Source organism: Nesoenas mayeri, assembly GCF_963082525.1.
Source record: "Nesoenas mayeri genome assembly, chromosome: 15".
NCBI classification, from domain to species: domain Eukaryota; kingdom Metazoa; phylum Chordata; class Aves; order Columbiformes; family Columbidae; genus Nesoenas; species Nesoenas mayeri.
Genome location: NC_137559.1, coordinates 1,922,158 through 1,942,185, shown reverse-complemented (window position 1 = coordinate 1,942,185; position 20,028 = coordinate 1,922,158). Strand labels below are relative to the sequence as shown.

Genomic DNA, 20,028 nt, shown 5'->3' with positions numbered 1-20,028 from the left:
CTTTGCTTTGGGAAGTGTGGGGTTTTGTGGCTCTAGCCCACCCACTATGTGCTCAAAACACACCCAGCATCACAATTTCCTGAAGCCATGATGCAGGATTCAGCACAGGCACGTCTTTCACGCTGCTTTGGGTATAAAGTGCTCTCGCCCTAGAAGATGATGAGTTTTGAGACCCTGTGTGCATTCAGGCTGGGGAAAACCTAAAAAATTGCTAATCTCCCATATTCTCCACCCTGGGCCTTTCAAACAGCATTAAGTGTAGATACACACACAAAACAAACAAACAAACAAACAAACGAAACCAAAGCACACAGACCAACTCTCCAGTGGTGAGCCGTGCGGGGAGGCGCTGCTACTAGAGAGCAGCGGTAGGAGCCGCGCGTCTTGTAGGGTTTTTACGGTGCAGCAGGCAGAGCCGCAGCGGCTGGTAGCCCTGCCTGCTGCCTGCCCGCCCGCTGCCCGCCTGCCCCCTGCCTGCCCGCAGCCACAATGTCAAGAGGAGACACGTGAATGTAAGCCCACGGCATGGCCGGAGCGGGGCCCAGGCCGGCCGGGCAGAGCGACCCCGGGCTGGGGACCTCCCGGCTGCGGGCGCTGGCTGTGTCCCCCTCCCGCAAATGCCACCGTTGCAGGGCGGCACCGCGGGGTGGCCTGGCATGAGCAGGGGTGCATGGGCTGCTGGCATGCCGAGGGGTCGCATACCGGGTGCGACGGTGCCCGCCGGCCGCGGCGGGTGGGTGCCGCCGCCCCCGGAGCGCCCCACGCGTGGGGGAGCGACTGGCGATTGCATAAGGCGGAGGAGCTGCGTGGGGCAGGCACTGGGGTGGCTCTGGAGCCGGGCCCTGGCAGGTTGAGCTATTTTAGTGCTGGAGCTGGGGGAAGGCTGCCGGGGAATAAAGTCTGCTTTTCGAGGCGAGCCATTTTGCTGAGCTTTTGCAGTTTGCAGGGCGGAGGAGAGCGGGGTCTGAGTGCCTGTGGTTTGCGAGGGAGAGAAGAAAGTTGTGTCTTGTTCAAGGTGCTGGGATCTCCTAAGCGTGGGAGTCTCCTTTACTTACAGTCTGGGAGATGTTTGCCTGAGATGTTGCTAAAATCAGATTTTATTAGTGGGAGGCAAAAACTGACAGCAGATCCTCTGCCGTCCCTGGGGCTAAAACCTCTGACTCAGGGATTTGGGTGCTGGTGGAGGATGCTCAGAGCAGAAGATGTTCTGCACCTTGGAGCCGTGGTTCCCAGTGCCACAGCTCTGCTCTGACGGGCAGAGGGAGCTCGGTTTTCCTTGCAGCTTCCAGAAACGCTGCAGTCCATACATTCAGACTCAGGAAAAACTCCTTGAGGGGCTGCTATGCCACCCCCCCAAGAGCAGATGGGGTTCAGGCAGATGGTGCTTTGTCTTGGGGCTGCCACAGAGTTGTGTGGCAGCATCGCCCCACACTCCGACAGGGTCAGGACCACCCAACCATGGCAAAGCCATCCTTTGCTGCGTTTGCTGCCTGCATCTTAGCCAGGGGTGCAGGGTGCCGAGGCAGGCAGAGCCAGGTAGGCTCTGCCTGAACTGCGGGCATTGGGAGTGGGAAAGCTGAACTCAAGGCTTGGGCAAGCTTTCCCCCTCCAACTAGGACAGCGATCATCCCCCTGTACTCGGCACTGGTGAGGCCCCACCTTGAATACTGTGTTCGGTTTTGGGCCCCTCACTACAAGAAAGACGTTGAGGTGCTGGAAAGAGTTCAGAGGAGGATGATGAAACAGGTGAAGAGTCTGGAGCACAAGTCTCTTGAGGAGCAGCTGAGGGACCTACCCTAAAGGAAAGGAGGTAGAGGGGAGACCTTATCACTCTCTGCAACTACCTGAAAGGAGCTTGGAGCATGGAGGGCTTGGTCTCTTCTCCCAAGTAGCAAGTGATAGGATGAGAGGAAACAGCTTCAAGTTGTGCCAGGGGAGGTTTAGTTGATATCAGGAAAAATTTATTCCCGGGGAGGGCTGTCGGGCATTGAACAGGCTGCCCAGGGCAGTGGTGGGGTCACCGTCCCAGTTTAAAAGATGTGGAGATGAGGTTCTTAGGGACATGGTTTAGTGCTAGAGTGAGGTTAACGGCTGGACTTGATGATCTTGAGGGTCTCTTCCAACCAAAATGATTCTATGACTGCCTCACACCTGCCTCCATCTCCCCCTCGCTCCAGCACCAGGACGATGAAGTCGTACCAGAAGCTGACCACGGCGGTGCCGCAGCCAGCGTCGTGCCAGCTGGAGGAGGAAGGCTCTGCCCCAGCGCCCCCCGGCCGCGGGAAGCTGGCCCCGTGCTGGGTGGGCAGCGGGCTGCTGGTGGCCGCCGTGCTGCTGAGCGCCATCACCGTCTGGGTGCTGCGGCAAGTATCGAGGGGCTGGCCTGGACCTGCGCTGCCCCCCAAATGTCTGCTGGTACCCGAAAGCCACCGCTTTGACTGCTACCCAGAGCGGCATGTGGTGGTGACCCAGGAACTCTGTGAAAGTCGGGGATGCTGCTTCATCGAGAGCCCCCCACCCACGGGGGGCAAGCGGGGGGTGCCCTGGTGCTTCTACCCCCCTGATTTCCCCAGTTACACCCTGGAGAGCCTCAACCAGACGGCTCTGGGCATGGTGGGGCTGCTGGTGCGGAGGGAGAAGGCCTATTACCCACGGGACATCAAAATGCTGAGGCTGGACGTGGAGTTTGAGACAGACACGCGGCTCCACATCAAGGTGAGCTCCCCACTGGTGGCCTCCCGAAGCTCATGACTGTGTTCCTGCACCCTCCATCCCATAGGTGACCATCCTCTGCTCAGACCAAGTCTGGAAGCTACTGTGCTCCAGGCATGGCTGAATGTGGCCTCAATGAGCATCTCCAACCCTTTGCCGTCTTGCTTTGCTGGTCTTTTTAGCATGTTTTCTCCCTTTTGCAGATAACAGATGCAGCCAGCCCACGGTACGAGGTTCCCCTTGAGGTTCCCCGGGTGATGAAGAGAGCAGAAAACCCCATCTACAGCCTGGACTTCTCCCGGGACCCCTTTGGGCTGCTGCTGCGGCGCAGGGCGACGGGGACGGTGCTGTAAGAACCCATCTCCTCCGCATCCCTAGGCAGGCTCCCACACTGTTCCCAGAGCTTTTTCCTTAGGGAAAAGCACACTGCAGGATCTCCAGCTGATAATTACTTTTTGTCTTCATCCTTCCAGCAGTGCTCCCTTGGGGATGTGACAGCACGTCGCTTCCCGGCCTCGTGGGCTGGCCATGTGCTTGCTGTGGCCATAGCGGGGCTGGGTGGGATCAGCACCTCTCCAAAAACCTCCTGATGCCCCAATTCCTTGACAGGTCCTACAGCAGCCAAACATTGTCACCAATAAGGGACCTGGTGGCCTGAGGAAAGGGCCACTGAAGGGTTGTGGATTACCCTGTTTCACGTCACTTTTGGGTTTCCCCAGCTGTCCAAGTTATAGGGACACCCATGGCTCCAGGCTTTTTGTGGAAAAGGACTGCAGGTGGCTTTGCTGCCCTGCTCTTAGTCACCTCCATAGCTTTGCCTATACTAAGCTGTTGGTGAGCACCAGTGGCTGCTTGCTGTAGGACCAGATGTTTTGAGATCCCATCCTTTCCTCCTCCTTCCCATTTGCTCATACCTGTGGTCTGTACTTTACTTGGGAGCTTCTTATCAGTGACACCAGGTTGAGAAACCCCACTGCCACAATGCCTGGGTGGTTAATAATAACCTGGGTGGAAACCTTGGTGTCAAAGGCACGGCTGCACCGTGCTGGGTCAGGCTTGGGCTGTGCTTTGTGTCCACACAGACCCAAATTTGCCACCTGGGCCAAGGTGTTTGGGCTGGATGCGAGGTGGGACATGCTGCCGTACTGGCCCTTGGGATGCTTCGAGAGGGAAGGGGTCAGTTGTTGGTAGGAAAATGGATCCAGATGGATCCCAGGATGCTCTCTTGACTCAGTCTCTCCCTTGATGTCTCACTGGCAGGCTCAACACCACCGTGGCCCCCTTGATCTTTGCTGACCAGTTTCTCCAGATAGCCACATCACTCCCATCCAGGTTCCTGTACGGGCTGGGGGAGCACCGCGGCAGCCTCCTGCACAGCCTGGACTGGAACACCCTCACCCTGTGGGCACGCGACGTCGCTCCCACGGTACCATCTCCCCCATCCCCGCAGGGGTGCAGGGGGCGAGGATGGGGGTGCAGCTCTCCCGTGCATCAGACAAGCCCTGGGAAAACATGGCAGGAGGGTGGGCAGCAGCGCTGGGAGAGGCCGGGGTTGGTCGAGGCCGATGAGCAGATATGTGCCAGGGAGGATTTCAGAGCAATTACAAAATGCTCTTGGCACTCCGAGGGCCTCGGGTGTTTTCCGCTCCACCCTGCTGCTCATGCAACAGGTTGTGGCGAGGCAGGAGGTTTCCCCCTTGCCCAGCCCAGCTCAGAAGCAGACCCCGAGCTGTGAGGATGAAGCAGCCTCCCATGGCCTTCAGCACAGCTCCAAAACGGTCCTCATCCCTCGCCTTATCCTCCATAGAAGGACACAGATGCCTGATTAGGTGGTGGCAGCAGATGAAACGCAGGAACATTTATTTGCTTGCAGTGAAACAGGACTGTCGCTTTGCCTGGGAGCTTCTTCCTCACCCAGCACCTTCTCTTTGCAGGAATCGTTCAACCTCTACGGCGCTCACCCCTTCTACCTGCTGATGGAGGAGGGTGGAGATGCTCACGGCGTTTTCCTCCTCAACAGCAATGCGATGGGTAGGTGTCCCAGGGGACCCTGGCGGGCTTGTCCCTGGAGGATGACCCAGCAGATGGGGACAGATGGGAGCTGCTGGACCGGCCGGTTCAGGAACTTGGGGCGAGAGGAAGCCATAAAAGGGAAAGATGTGGTTTGATGGCTCCGTTATTGAGCATAGCCATCTGTTTCCTGGCTACGGTGAGGCTCTTTAGCAACTGCTGAGCAGTTTAACCACACGCCCAGCTGCCGAGTTGCCTTTGGAAAAGCAAGTCCCTCACATGCAGGTCCGTGCCTGTTCTCCCTCCACCCGAAATGGCGTTGCCCCCGGGCCTGGCAGCATGGCACGGTGGGGGTGCAGCCAGGGGTGCCGACTGCTGCCCGTGCTCTGCCCAGCTGTGCTCAGCCAGCTGTGGCCCTGGGATCCTCCCGTGTGTGCCAGCTGATGACACAGCAGCTCCCGCGGGCTCCTTGTCATGTTGGGGACAGTACCAGTGACCACCTGTCCCTGTTTGCAGCCAGCTGGGACGATGCTGTGCAGTTGTAGCTCCAGCTGCTCTCAGCTTCATGCATTGATGCTCCTGAGGAGGAGCTCATGGGAGAGCATGAGGGAGATGCAACCTCCTGAGCTGAGGGTTGGGGGCTTGTTGGTGTGAAAAGCCCTACACAAGAAAGCCCTTCCTACCCCACGCTTACTTGTACAAGTAGTTCATGATTCACTTTGGGTTTTTTTTTGTGGAGGACACGAAGGAACTCCCTGCATGTATTTGGTCTTTAAGTAGGAGCTGGGAAAACAGCACAGCTTTGGGTTTAAAGAGCACATTTTTAAGACAGTGAGCTTTCTTCCCATGTGAAGCAGAGATATCCCTAGGCTGTGACGATTTAAGCGCCCAGATACCCATTTAACATCCGCTGAGTGCAAGGCAGGGATTTCTCTGTTCCCCTGTTGTAAGATGAGTGTTACCTGGATTGCTGCCTGGTCCCTACTGTGGGGATCAGGGTTTGGGGGATGCTCCCTAGTTCTCACCATGTTTTTCTCTCCCTGCCCCTTGCGAAGAGGTGGCCCTGCAGCCCGCTCCAGGCCTGACCTGGAGGACCATCGGGGGGGTGCTGGATTTTTACATCTTCCTGGGGCCTGACCCCAACATGGTCATCCAGCAGTACCAGCAGGTGATAGGTAAGTGCCTGCACCCCAATATGGCCATCTGTGGGCACCTTCCCCACATGCCCATCCCTGTCTCCACCACCATCCCCAGTCCTCTCAGCTGGGGAGTAGTCAGCAGTCCCCAGCCATCCCATCCCCAGCCCTTGCAGCACATCGGGGGTCAACAGTCACCTCCTTTCCCCCTTCCCCTCCTGTCCTTTCAAGATGCTGCTGTCATCTTGGGACACCCCATCCATGCTCCGTCTCTCCCGCTGTAGGTTTCCCGGCCATGCCGCCCCTCTGGGCGCTCGGCTTCCACCTCTGCCGCTGGGGCTACGGATCCAGCAACGAGACCTGGCAGACCGTGAGAGCCATGAGGACCTACCAGATCCCCCAGGTAATACCCCAGAGCCGTGGAGGGGGGGTCCGGGCTCTGTCCCCCATCCCTGAGCCTCTGTCCTGCAGGATGCACAGTGGAATGACATCGATTACATGGACGGGTACCGGGACTTCACCTTCGATCCCCAGAACTTTGCCTCTCTCCCGTCTCTGGTGGAAGACCTCCACAAACACGGGCAGCACTACGTTATGATCTTGGTACTCCCCATCCTTTCCCCTGTGTTGTCGTTACTTCAGAGCTGGGATGCAAAGCAGAGGTGTAAGGGATGCTCGCTGCTCCGGCTGAGCATCCCTGGCCTGGGGGGTTTTTATCTGAGGTTGGTCCTCAGTGCTGGATGGGCAGCTGTAAACTGCCACTGGAAATCCTCCTAACGCAGGAACTGTGGAAACACAAGCCAGGTTCTCATGCTGTGCTCCTGCCTGCTGCAGGAATTCAAGGATGCCCCTGTTCCCTGTGGGCAAGAGAACTGAGGAGCTGTGGGTCTGGCTGTCCAACTCGTGGGTGCTGGGCTCGGGTGCCCCCGCATCCCCACGGATGCTGGGATCTTGTGACCTGGCTGTGATCTCCCTTCTTCCCTCTGCAAGGAAAGGGGATGCAGGTTCTGCTTGCTGGGCGCAGTGGGGACTGGGGGCCCTCGTGGGGAAGGAAAGGTTGGGATCCCTCCCTGTTGAACTCCTTGTTGTAACCCAAGCCTATCTGTGACCTGATGTTTCTTGCATAAGCACAAGATTTCTTGTATTTGTCCCCCTCCTCCCCCAAAACACCCAAACAGGTCCCAGGGACTTGCAGAAGTGGCATTTTAGAAAACATGCCTGGGAGTGTTGAAGCAAGTTTCTGTTCCCCATGGGGGAACCAGCCGCCGTGTGTGGGCTCTGGCTGACTCCATCTGGGTTGTCATCTTCCCTGAATCACACCGGCCCGGCAGGGTAAAGGGGACATGGTCAGCCGGGAAAGGCACTAACTAACCCTCTGCTCCATCTCCAGGATCCTGGAATCAGCAGAACCAGCCCTAACGGCTCCTACTGGCCTTTTGATGAAGCCTTGAGACGGGGCTTGTTCCTCAACAGCACCAAAGGGCAGCCACTCATCGGGCAGGTGAGGAGCTCCGGGGGGAAATCCCAGCTGCATGGGGTTGTGCAATAGCAGGGTTGAGATTTCATCCCTCACGCTGGAGGGAAAGCCAAGCGGCCGAGGAGCCTCTCCAGGATGGTTGCCAAAGCCTGGCTCAGCGCCCGGCCTCGCGTGTCACCTCCAGGCTGCTCTACCGGCCCCACAACCAGCCCCTGAGGCACCCGTGGAAGTCATATGAGCTTAGCGGAGTCGGCGGTGCTGTCCAAGGACGGTCATCTGATTTCTCTGCCTTCCCGTTTCTGGAGCAAGGGGAGGTTTGTCCATGGTGGGCACACTCCTCCAGGTCTGCTCTGCAGCAGTTGCCTCCCAGTTTGTCCCCCATTTGCTCCCACCGTCTCTCCCTTGGCATCTACAAGGAGGGGGCTTTTAATATAGCCTGAAAACATGGGGGAAAATGAATTGGCCAACATTTCTGGAATGAGGCAAAGTGCAGAGAAATCACAGCTCTTCCCTGGCATGCCCTGGACTTGGTGGTGTTGGGGGTCGTGCAGGCAGAGGCAGAGCAGCCGCTTCACCGGCCATGGGGGGGTCCCGAGCATCCTGAGGCTCCCATGTACCGGGAAGGCTGGAGGGATGCTGTGTGCACAGCATCTGGGACTCAAAGCAGTCAGCCTGGGTTTATCTTCTGTTTTATTGCCCATTTCACCCCCAGGTCCTTTGGCACACTCACAGCCCTGTGCACCCTGCTCTTCCTGGCAGCCCCCCACAAACCTCCCGTGCCAAACCCATGGTTTTGTGGTGTCCCCATAGGTTTGGCCTGGCTTGACAGCCTTCGCAGACTTCTCCAACCCAGACACGCACCAGTGGTGGCTGGAGAACCTGCAGCGCTTCCATGCCCACGTACCTTTCGATGGCCTCTGGATCGTAAGTCCCTCCTTGTCCCCTGGGTCACTCCTGCCAGCAGCTTGGCTTGTACCCAGTACGTGTGTCCTGGCAGGACTGTCTGTCCCTCAAATGCACCTTTTCCAGGCTTATCTGCTAATCCCCAAAACCTCCCCTTTGAAAACGCTCCATGGTTTTCTTTGCTTAGGACATGAATGAGCCATCCAACTTCATGGATGGGTCTGAAGAAGGCTGCCCGCCGGGAGAGCTTGACAGTCCCCCATACACCCCAGGTGAGGAGGGAGATGTGCCGGGAGGTCCCATGTGCTTTGAGATTACTGACAGCCAAATGCTGTGGGAGAAAACACTTTTTAAGAGACATCGTGTCTCTGTTTTATACCCTGAATATCTCCATCCCTACTTGTGTGTGCCGGTATCCGTGCCCAAGCCTTGCACACTGGTCGGGGCCATGTCGGGGTGTAGAATGGGACCACCTGCCTGAGCTTTCAGCGCTGGGTTGGCAGTGCTGGCCGGTTCTGGTGCGGGAGGGCTGGCTCAGAGCCAGCAAATGTGGGGGTTCATGCCCCCTGCACCCCGCCACCACCCCGTGCCAACGCGCCTCTCCCTCCTGGCAGCCGTGCTGGGCGATTCCCTCTCTGCAAAGACGGTGTGTGCCTCGGCCAAGCAGAAAGCCTCGGTGCACTACAACCTCCACAACCTCTATGGGCTGATGGAAGCCAAAGCCACAGCGAGGTACCCAAGCATCCCGCTTCCTGCCAGCCTGGGGATGAGATGGGACAAAATCCTGCTGCTCGGGGCTGTGTTGAAAAAGGATTTGAGTGCCAGACCCGAAGAGAAGGTGCTCTGGCTGGTCACAGCCTGCAGGATGGGAATAACCGAGGGAGGAGGGGAGCCAGTGCTGCTCCGGGAGCAATGGGTGGATGAGGCCGTTCCTGGTGCTGAACCTTTGTATCTCCTGGGCCAGCCCTCTGGCAATGCGGGGCTGCGGTGGGGCCAGACCTCCCCCTCCCCTGCTGGGGGATAACACAAACTCATGGTGGGCTGCTCTCACCTCCTGCCCCAGCTCTCCCCATTGCCTTCCAGCGCACTGATCCAGATCCGGGGGAAGCGCCCGCTCGTCATCTCCCGCTCCACCTTCCCCAGCCAGGGCCGGTACTCAGGGCACTGGCTGGGTGACAACCGGAGCCAGTGGAAGGACATGTATTACTCCATCCCAGGTGGGGGGCATGGGCTGCATGCAGATCCCCCCGCTGCCAGCACCCTCAGCTCCGTCGAGCTTTCTGCTTGTTTGGAGACATCTCCAAAACTCGCTGTGCCCTGCTGACCGTCCCTGCCCTCAGGGCTGCTGAGCTTCAGCCTCTTCGGCATCCCGCTGGTCGGCGCGGACATCTGCGGCTTCTCAGGCAGCACCTCAGAGGAGCTGTGCACCCGCTGGATGCAGCTCGGCGCCTTCTACCCCTTCGCCCGTAACCACAACACCCAGAACGAGAAGGTCGAGGGCAGCAAGCCTGCTGGGAGGCATCCCAGGGATGGAATGTGGGGTGTGGGATGTGAGATGGGTGATACGGGATGTGGGATGGGGGATGCGGGGGCTCAGGAGCAGTGGGAATGCCCAGCAGGGATGGGGATGGGGTGGCCACCGACTCTCCTTATGTACCTCAGGCCCAGGACCCGACGGTGTTCAGCCCCGCGGCAAGGACGGCCATGAAGGACGTGCTGCTGATCCGCTACTCCCTCCTGCCCTTCCTCTACACCCTGTTTCACCGTGCCCACCTGCAAGGGGACACTGTGGCCCGGCCTTTGTTCTTTGAGTAAGAGCATCCCTGCCAGGAGCTGGGGAGATGCCTTGGCTGGATCACAGAGAAGCAGCTGATCCGAGTGGTGTCTCCATCCTGCCACAGGTTCCCCCGCGATGTGGCCACCTTGGGGCTGGACAGGCAGTTTCTGTGGGGCAGGAGCCTGCTGGTGACACCGGTGCTGGAGCCCGAGGTGGACTCGGTCACAGGCTACCTCCCTCGAGGCGTGTGGTACGACTTCTACACGGTGAGGAGCTCGACCGTCTTGTGGACGCGGATGGGAAGACATGGCTGAGTCCAGCGAGCCCCCATGGGTGCCCAAGCCCTCCGCCATGCCCATGACCCCCTCACACCCGTGTCTCTCTCACTGCCTGCCCAGGGCTCCTCAGTGAACAGCAGTGGGGAGATGCTGAAGATGTCAGCTCCCCTGGAGCACCTCAACCTGCATGTGCGGGAGGGTGCCATCCTGCCCACACAGGTGAGCACCCACCTCTTACCTCTCTGGGTCCTGTCCACAGCTTGTGTGTCCCCACCAGAACCTCAGCTCCCAGACCCTATCTCGGGTGCTTGCAGCCCTACAGCACCCATCTCTTTGAACCCCAGAAACCAGGGACCACCAGCAAGGCGACTCAGGGGAACCCTCTGCGCCTCGTTGTGGCCTTGTCCTCGAGTGGCACCGCCTGGGGGGACCTCTTCTGGGATGATGGCGAGAGCCTGGACACCTTTGAGCGAGGCAGCTACTCCTACCTCGTGTTCAATGTCACACAGGTGGGACATGGTGGGGAGGGCAGGGTGGGGGGTCCTGTGACACCCAGCTCCCCAAGCTCACTTTGTCCCCTCCTGCAGAACATCTTCACCTCCACCATCCTCCACGCCAGCACCGAGGCCACTGAGGTCACCATTGACACGCTGAGCATCTTTGGGGTGCGGGAACCACCCAGCAAGGTCCTTCTGAATGGGCAGGAGAAACCCTTCTCCTACCTGGACAACCAGGTATGGGCCCAGCTTGGGATGCCCTGTCCTGGGGGTCTCCATCTTGGGGTGTCCATCCCTCCTCTGCATCCCTTGTTGCAGGGTCCATGGTGGAGGAGGTGGGTGAGGACTCCGGGGTCTCTCTCCCGCCATGTCGGGGTTCAGGGGGAGCAGAGCTCAGCTGGGCTGGGTGGAGGAAGGATCCCTGTGCCCCCAGCTGAGGCGGTGCTCCCAAAATGTCTCCTGTCCTCACGCAGGTTCTCACCGTGAGCGACCTCGGTCTCAGCCTCAGCCAGAGCTTCTCCCTGCGGTGGCTGTGAGTGGGGTCCACGGCGTCACCCTCCGCTCGCCCAGACCACCGGTGTGGGACATGCTCAACGCTCCAGCCCTCGGGGCCAGGATGCTGCCGCGGAGGAGGCGCTGGGGACTGTCACCTGCTGCCGTGGGGGCCCCACTCAGCACGACTTGGGGACGAGGGGGGTGCAGGGCAGGGGTTTGGCTGGGTGACCCCACGCGGTCCCGAGTGGGTGGTGGGTGTCAAGGTGTGGGTCGGGGTGTGCGTGCCTGCAGTCCCCGCTGCAATAAAGTCACCTGGAGAGCTTGTCCTGGAGTGTGATGCGGGGATGGGGTGGTGACATGGTGGGGGCAGCTGGTTGCTGTGGGGCCACCCACTTTCAGTCCCTGATCCCCCTAAACTCAGCTGTTCAATTCCAGCACCAGTCCAAGCCCCCTGGTTCCAGTCCCCCCGTCCCAAACCCATGACTCCCCTCTCTGGTCCCAGTCCCCACAACATCCCCAGTCCAGCCTCCCAGCCCCCGCACCGCCTGTCTCCGTCCCTCTGTGTCCTCACCCTCCCCAAATCCGCCCGACCCCCGCTCTGACCCCGCACCCCATCTCTGACCCCGCACCCCCGTCCCTCTCACCCCCACCCCGGAGTGCAGTTCCCCCTCCAGCCCGCTGGGCGGCGTCACTGCCCAGCCCACAGCTCGCGGCGCGCCCTCCCGCCAGCAGGCGGCGCTGTCATTGGGGGCGGGGCCGATGTTGCGGGGGGAGCTCGCACCTCGGGGGCGGGGGCGTGCATAAGAACTTCCGCTTCCGGTTGGCGGCGGTCCGTCAGTGGGGTCTGCGCTCGGCGGCTCCATGAACCGGCCCAAGGCGGCCGCCGTGCGGCGGCCCAGCGCCGTGCCCAAGCCCTCCGGTGTGTCCTGGAGCCGCGGTCGCGTTGCCCGGGGAGGGAGGCGCGTCCGGGCGGGTGGGGGGCTCCGATCACCGCCGGCCGGTGCTGTCACGTTTCCTGGTGCGGCCTCCTCGGGAGCGCTGTGTGCAGGTCTGGGCGCCGCGGGGTGAAAAGGTTATAAAGCTACTAGAGAGTGTCCAGAGAAGGACTGAGGCCACACCTGGAGTATTGTGGTCAGTTCTGGGCCCCTCAGCTCAGGAAAGAGATTGAAGTGCTGGAGGGTCCAGAGAAGAGCAACAAGACTGGGGAAGGGACTGGAACACAAGCCCTATGGGGAGAGGCTGAAGGAGCTGGGCTTGTTTAGTCTGGAGAAGAGGAGGCTCAGAGGTGAGCTCAGCACTCTCTAGAACTACCTGAAGGGCAGTTCTAGCCAGGTGGGGATTGGGCTCTTCTCCCAGGCATCAGCAATAGGACAAGGGGCCATGGGCTTCAACTCTGCCAGGGGAAATTTAGGCTGGAGATTAGGAAGAAATTCTTTACAGAGAGAGTGGTCAGGCATTGGAATGGCTGCCCAGGGAGGTGCTGGACTCACTGGCCCTGGAGGTTTTTAAAGTGAGGTTGGACATGGCACTTAGTGCCGTGATCTAGTAAACGGACTGGAGTTGGACCAAGGGTTGGACTCGATGATCTCTGAGGTCTTTTCCAACCCAGTCGATTCTGTGATTCTGTGAAACTGATGAAGGGTTTGGCGGGGAAGCTGTATGAGGAACGGATACAGTCACTTGGTTTGTTCAGCCTGGAGAAAAGGAGACTGCAGGGAGACCTCATGGTCTGCAGCTCCTCACCAGGGGAGCAGGAGGGGCAGGTGCCAAACTCTTCTCTTTAGTGACCAGTGACAGAGCCCAGGGAATGGCAGGAGATGTGCCAGGGAGGGTCAGTGGGACATGAGGAAAAGGTTCTTCACCCAGAGGTGCTGGACACTGAACAGGCTCCCCAGGGAGGTGTCACGGCCCCAACCTGACAGTGTTCAAGAACAGACTGGACAACATCCTCAGACACACGGGGTGACCTGTGGGGTGTCCTGTGCAGGGACAGCAGTTGGACTCCACAATCCTGTGAGTCCCTTCCAGCTCAGGACATGCTGTAACTTTTTGAAATGCCTGTTCCCTTGCAGCACACCCGCCGCCGGGAGACTTCATCGCACTGGGCTCCAAAGGGCAGAGCGGTGAGGGCAAAACCGCCGTCACTCTGCTGAAACCGGCGCCCCCCGGGCTGCCCTCGGAGCGCAAGCGGGATGCGGCGGCTGCCTTAGCGGGCCCAGCGGGGCTGACTGGCCTGACCAAGCGGCCCAAGCTCCCCTCCACGCCTCCCCTCAGTGCCCTGGGACGCCTGGCTGAGGCGGCTGTGGCAGAGAAACGAGCCATTTCACCCTCCATCAAGGAGCCGTCTGTCATCCCGATCGAAGGTGAGGCCTCACTGCGCTTCTGCTGTGACAGGCAAGCGAGGATGCAAACTTCAATTTACCGTTCCCTAGAGCTTCAGCCTGGAAGCCTTTATCTAAACCCAAGCACTAACATTTGTGTGCTGTCCTTAAGGGTTTCCCTTGCTGGATATAGTCACAGTTTTGTCTCCTCTCTGGTTTGCATTGGGTTGTGTTCATCCTATCTGTTAGCTGCTTAGTAGCAGCACCTGAAAGACTCCCTGAGGAGATCTTTGAGTCTGGATTGTGGTATTTTATTAATATGTTTCTTTAGTAGACTCTGCATCTGCATGTTGCTTGCTTTTTAAGTGTTATTCTGTTTTCTTGTGTTTGATACATTTACAGAGGAGTATTCTAGCATGGACCAACTGAAAAATAATCAAGGAGTATTGTCAGTTGTGAGACAGAACTTTCAATATCAATTAGGTAGGGAAAAACCATTGTAGGGGCTAAAGGTGAGCAGGTCAGTGCTTTACTTTCCTGGTGACTGGCCCTGCCAGCACCTCACAGCAGGTTGTTTTGTGTGAGGGTGAATACTGATGTCCATGTGTTGATGATTGCAGTTGTCCCCACGGTGCTGCTGGATGAAATTGAGGCAGCGGAGGCAGAAGGCAACGATGACCGTATCGAGGGGGTGCTGTGTGGAGCCGTGAAGCAGCTGAAAATGAACAGAGCCAAACCTGATACCACACTATACCTGAGCCTCATGTACCTGGCAAAAATCAAACCTAACATATTTGCCACTGAAGGGGTTATCGAGGTGAGGGCTGTGCTGCATCGTGACTCTTGGGCTTATTGATGTATCGTTGCTGCCAGCTTACTGCTGTAGTTGTGGTTGCTCTCAAGCCAGAGTGTAACCTGAGTGTCTTTATAAATACTGTAGCTCTGTGGCAAGCTGTTGCCACTCCCTTTTGTTTTTCTAAAGCTTTTCTATATGTTTGTTGTGAGATGGCTTGATTATTTTTTTTGTTTGACTTTATTTTTATGGGTGATCCTTCAGGCCCTGTGCAGCCTGCTCCGAAGAGATGCCTCCATCAACTTCAAAGCCAAAGGGAACAGCCTCGTGTCTGTCTTGGCCTGCAACCTTCTCATGGCGGCTTACGAAGAGGATGAGAACTGGCCAGAGATCTTTGTCAAGGTTGTTGAACCATGGAGGCTTCTGCCAGAATGGGGCTGGACTGAGTAAAACTGCCCAGGGCTGGGAAGGCTGCGGGTGTTGGGAGCAGGACAGAAGCAAAGGGTTTATTCCCACTGCAAGGGAAGGGGGTATCCAGTGGTCGGTTGCCCAGCGTGGGCAATGCAGCTGCAGGGAGCAGAAATTAGAGCTGCGTCTATGCTGTAATGACGAGAAAAAAAATCAGAGTCCTTGGTTTGTTTTGTTTTTTTGTTTAAAGGAAAGTCTCCACCGGTTGTTGAAATGCTGTGGTCTCCTTTGCCTTTTGGTGCCTTATCTTGGCCGTTTTCCGAGATGCCTTTGACAATATGTACTGATATAAGCATCCCAAAGACTTCTTATTCTCTAGTTTGTCTGTAGGGATTAACACAACCTATTGGTTTTAAAAGCCTAATCTTTTAAAAGACCAGCTTCTATGGTGGTAAAAGGTGTAAAATCAGCTTTGCTGCTTGAGAGGGTCTGTGCCCAAAAGAGGGTGGGATGTGCTGCCCTGGGTTTTTTGCTCTTATGTGACTTGCCTGCACTCATCTGGTCTGTTTTTTATCCATGCCATGGTTCTGGTAGTTTCCTACTTTGAAGCTCTATGTTGAAAATAAGTAAAAACTGGGGAAGCTCAGAAATACTCCAGAAAAAAAAAGGCTTGAGTGTGGCTTGTGTTCTTTTCTGCAGGTTTACATTGAGGACTCCCTTGGGGAGCGCATCTGGGTGGACAGCCCTCACTGCAAGACGTTTGTGGAGAACATCCAAACAGCTTTTAACACAAAGATGCCTCCTAAGAGCATGCTGTTGCATGGGGAAGTTGGACGTAGTGGAGGGGATCTTAGTGCTGGTAAGAAGGTGTTTGGGAAGCGGGAGCAAAGGGGTGGGGAGAGGCTGGAGCCTGGTGAATCTTATTGAGTGGTGATAATAGTTTGTTGCTGGATGGAGTCACACAGACCAGAGTTTGAGTTCCAGACATTGCTTTTCCTCTCTTTGGGAAAAAAGAGGAGAACATCAAGGGGATGTTTGAGGGCAGGCAGTGAAAGAGGCGTGGAGAATGTGCCCATATGTGGTACAGTGTGAGGAAGCAACTAGCTCAGTGTTGCTGAAGGAGATCCTTGAAAGAAACCGAATGTACAGAAGCATGAGTGAGTGATCTTTAAGAGTTGTCTCATGGAGTGTGCTGTGTGCTGGTCTCTCTTAGGGAGTAGTCCACACCCTTCCATGACGGAGGAGGAAGACAGCCAAAGTGAGCTGCTGATTGCAGAGGAGAAAATGAGCCCAGAGCAGGAGGGCCAGCTCATGTCCAGGTACAGTGTGTCTTCTCCTGATGTAGCCATGAGGCAGATCTGTCTGTGCAAAGCTGCAGCAGGGAGCTTCCTCTCTGCACTTGCTATCCTGTGGCATTTGCTGGAGGATGTTAAACATCAGATACAACTGGTTCTGGGAGAAAAGAGTAGTTTTTGTTTGTTTGTAATCTGTACCACAAACAAGAAAGGATGCTGATCTCTGGACACAGTGATGTGTGACCAAGCTGGCTTGCATGGAAATGAATAAAATGCTGTTTGTGTGGCCCAGGTATGATGACCTTGCAGAGAGTGTGGAGGAATACGTTCTAGACATGCTGCGGGACCAACTCAACCGGCGCCAGCCAATGGACAATGTCTCCAGGAACCTCCTTCGACTGCTGACAGCAACCTGTGGCTATAAGGAGGTGCGGCAGATGGCTGTGCAGAGGCTGGAGATGTGGCTGCAGAATCCAAAGGTAAGAACAGAAGCTGCTGAAGTACAACTGTTCTGGACCAGGTCTGGAATCCAGCCGGGAGGATGGCATACTCCGTGCCAGCTACGTTTCTGATCTGTGATGGCAGGTGGCTGTAGGCTTTCTGTTCTTCCCCTGCAGTTGACCAAGCCAGCTCAGGACTTGCTGATGTCAGTCTGTATGAACTGCAACACCCACACAGCAGAGGACATGGAAGTTATCTCCAACCTGATCAAAATTCGTCTCAAGCCAAAAGTCCTTCTGAACCACTACATGCTGTGTGTCAGGTGAGCGAGTGACCGTGTCTGTGGTGGGAAGAGAAAGCGCTCTGGAAGTGGTGGCCAGGACCTTGATGGTCTCAGTGTCTCTGCACAGTGGTTTTAAATACCAGCTTGGACCAGTGAGTGTTCTCTGTAATATTTAAATGAATTTAGTTGGCCTGGAAGTCTTTCAATAATCTTTTGATATTGCCAGACATATGTGTGGCTCTATCCTCTTAATTTTTATGTGCTAAATACTTTGAAGAGAAATCGAAACAGTGGATCTAGCCGCAATGAAACTTCAACTCTGATACCTCTGGTCTTCTCTTGCAGGGAGCTGCTGAATGCGCACAGGGATAACCTGGGCACCACAATTAAATTTGTGATTTTCAATGAACTATCAAATGCAAGAAATCCCAACAACATGCAGATCCTGTACACTGTGCTCCAGCATAGCTCAGAGCAAGCTCCCAAGGTAGGTGAAGTGTCTTGCGTGACTGCCAGTGATCCCAGAACCCCACCCAAGAGATTTAGTTGATATGAGGCTAAAATTAAATCTTTCCAGAGACAGCTCTGTGATCTGCCTCATACTGTTTTGAAATATTATTGTGCTTGTTAGGAATGAATGTACATGGGTGTTTCCTAACTCCTGCATTCTGGTTGACCCATCTTGTGGTAATGGAGTTTCATGAGAGAAGTGTTATTGCAGCTCCCTGGTGCTCTGAAGGACAGATCTACCACCAGCATTGTTTCCTTTTGTCTTTTCGTTTTGTAGATACAGATAGATTCCAATGCACTGACATTTTTCTCTCTCTCTGTGGCCTCAGTACCTAGCAATGGTGTTCCAGGATCTTTTGACTACTAAGGATGATTACCTGCGGGCTTCACGGGCTCTGCTGCGAGAGATCATCAAACAGACGAAACACGAGATCAACTTCCAGGCCTTCTGCCTGGGTCTTATGCAGGAACGGAAGGAGGCTCAGTATGCAGAGATGGAATTCAAGGTACCACTTTCCTTGACCCTTGTGCTGCTGAGTGTACCAGGAAGGTACTGGGCTCTTCTGTATTGTTTTTTCTGGCCGTTTTTTCCTATCGTCTTTGTTATCTGAGTTAGTATTTGTGTCTCACATTTCATAGCAGTGTTCCCACATTCTATTTCCAAACATTTGCGCTTGTCATTTTTGATGAAACACTCTTCCAGAAGGCAGCTCTGGGTGTTGCTGGTTCAACTCACTTGGTTTTGTTTTGTTTTTTGAAGGAGCGGTTCGTCATCCACATAACTGATCTGCTAGCTGTCTCCATGATGCTTGGCATCACAGCCCAGGTGAAGGAAGCTGGAATTGCTTGGGACAAAGGAGAGAAAAAGAGTAAGCAGAACAACCTAGGGTCCCTCTGAAGATGGGAAGCTTGGTAGATACCCTCTGGCAGTGCTGGGTGACATTGTGGCAAGAGTTAGGAGGGGGTGTAAGCCTCCATTCTGAACAGAGGCACAGAAGTGCTTGCTGTTATCCTGAGGTTGGCAGATGTTGTTTGTGTGGCTGGGTGAATGTCCAAGAGTTCTTAATATCTGTTGAAGCAGAGGGTGAGAGGCTGGGGAATGGGAAACTGTGTGTGGAGAGGATTGAGAAGCTGGGTCATGCCTGGAGGGGCAGCTGTAAGGATTACCAGGTACCTAATGCTGCAAAGACAGGCCTTTGGGGTGGCACTGAGACAGGCTTTTGGGGTGGCACTGGTGTGGCTGCCCAGATGTCGTCTTCTCAGAACACTAATTCATCCACGCTACATCTCGGGGTTTTGTCGCAGCGTGTATCAAAAAGCAAAGTGTGTGTGCTGTCAGTGCTGGGATGCTTAAGGCTATCTGATGTGCATCTCCCCAGTTTTCTGTTGATGCTTTGGGGCCCTTGTTACTATCATCTCTTGGAACAGCCACCATCTCCTACTTAGCTCCTGATGGGCTCTGATACACACGCAGTTTGTAACCTTACTGTTTTGCAGACCTGGAAGTGCTGCGCTCTTTCCAGAACCAAATTGCTGCTATCCAGCGAGATGCTGTCTGGTGGCTTCACACAGTTGTTCCGTCTATCAGCAAGCTGGCTCCAAAGGACTATGTGCACTGGTAAGAGAGTCAGCCTGGTGATCTGCTGTGCATAGCCAGTTGCTTTTTCAACGGTGTATGATAAGTTCTGAAAAAACATGAATATTGCAGTTTGGTTAGACTTCTCTCCCCTTATCAGACAGAGAGCAGAGACAGTGTTTTAGCAGAATTCAGGCTGGGACTATCTCCCTCTCAGGAATTTGTGCAGATGCATCCTCTTACCAGAAATATATGATAATGGAAGATATTTCTGACTTGTATTATTTGAGTCCACCTAATAGAAAATTTCCGGTTCCTTGACTGAGCATGATCCCTGTGGACCCCTTGTTGTTCTTTCGTCTGACGTGCTTTTTCAGGCTGTGTAGTTGAGGGATCCATCCATGGTGCTGTCTTCTCTGCCTGCTTCTGGTCGTGTCCGGGGGTCTGGCTTAAGGTCTTACTGAGACACATCAAGCCAGAATTAATAGTAAGAAAGATATGTTACTGAGAGTATAAAAGCCCAGTGCCCATTCCATGTAGTCCTCTCATAACAACGATTCGTGTTGTTACTTTTGTTAGATGAGCTTATCTGAGGAGGCTCCTTCATGTGTAGGCTGGGAAGCATTAGCAGGAGTTTGGGGAGACTGGAGTGTTGAATATGTTTGTGAATCTCACACAGGTGTGGTGTTTACTCTTCATTTCCACAGCCTCCACAAGGTGCTCTTCACAGAACAGCCAGAAACCTATTACAAATGGGACAACTGGCCGCCTGAGAGTGACCGCAAGTGAGTGTGTGCTCTACCCAAAGCTGGGTGCAGACGTGGAGCTGCTGGAGCTGGAGGCAAAGGAATGGGTGTTTTCTGGTGTTCCTTATATAGCTCTGTCTTGGAAAGGCTTGGAACTGTGCTTAGATTTTCTTCCTCTGTCTTAAAATTGAGGGATGTTGCTCCATTCTCCATCTGTTCCTCTTCCTCCTTCACTTCCGTTCCCTGTGCCAAGCTGTTCTGTATCTTGATGCTTTAATTGTATGAAGGGCAGCCCTGCACTATGTGGTTTCCTGCAGTAATGTTGGGGAGCTCAGACTCAAGCAGGCCGAAGTGCAGAGGTACAAGGCGG

The 20,028-nt window shown here is 55.6% G+C and overlaps 2 protein-coding genes across 6 annotated transcripts in view; both read left to right on the top strand.

The window, feature by feature from the left end:
- Nucleotides 1-2,184: 2,184 nt before the first annotated feature.
- On the top strand, nt 2,185-11,351 carry LOC308046279 (lysosomal alpha-glucosidase-like). Its single transcript, XM_080354007.1, has 19 exons — nt 2,185-2,715; nt 2,916-3,061; nt 3,973-4,138; nt 4,647-4,743; nt 5,778-5,897; nt 6,143-6,261; nt 6,330-6,461; nt 7,249-7,359; nt 8,146-8,259; nt 8,426-8,510; nt 8,853-8,970; nt 9,322-9,455; nt 9,579-9,730; nt 9,901-10,049; nt 10,140-10,281; nt 10,414-10,512; nt 10,638-10,802; nt 10,881-11,027; nt 11,264-11,351. The coding sequence occupies exons 1-19, from the start codon at nt 2,188-2,190 to the stop codon at nt 11,324-11,326; spliced, it is 2,787 nt and encodes a 928-aa protein (XP_080210133.1). The 5' UTR covers nt 2,185-2,187; the 3' UTR covers nt 11,327-11,351.
- Nucleotides 11,352-12,109: 758 nt separating this feature from the next.
- The window catches only part of INTS1 (integrator complex subunit 1), a 34,854-nt gene continuing 26,935 nt past the window's right edge, over nt 12,110-20,028 (top strand). For 4 of the 5 annotated variants that reach the window (XM_080353913.1, XM_080353914.1, XM_080353911.1 and 1 more), the window contains exons 1-13: nt 12,110-12,204; nt 13,358-13,648; nt 14,227-14,423; nt 14,664-14,801; nt 15,507-15,666; nt 16,021-16,126; nt 16,395-16,581; nt 16,720-16,865; nt 17,172-17,313; nt 17,666-17,842; nt 18,097-18,205; nt 18,834-18,954; nt 19,620-19,697. In XM_080353913.1, the coding sequence (XP_080210039.1) occupies nt 12,147-12,204; nt 13,358-13,648; nt 14,227-14,423; nt 14,664-14,801; nt 15,507-15,666; nt 16,021-16,126; nt 16,395-16,581; nt 16,720-16,865; nt 17,172-17,313; nt 17,666-17,842; nt 18,097-18,205; nt 18,834-18,954; nt 19,620-19,697 (1,910 nt within the window). In that variant the 5' untranslated portion in view covers nt 12,110-12,146. Of the gene's footprint in view, nt 12,205-13,357; nt 13,649-14,086; nt 14,119-14,226; nt 14,424-14,663; nt 14,802-15,506; nt 15,667-16,020; nt 16,127-16,394; nt 16,582-16,719; nt 16,866-17,171; nt 17,314-17,665; nt 17,843-18,096; nt 18,206-18,833; nt 18,955-19,619; nt 19,698-20,028 lie in introns of those variants that run through there. The other variant, XM_080353915.1, reaches the window with a different exon arrangement.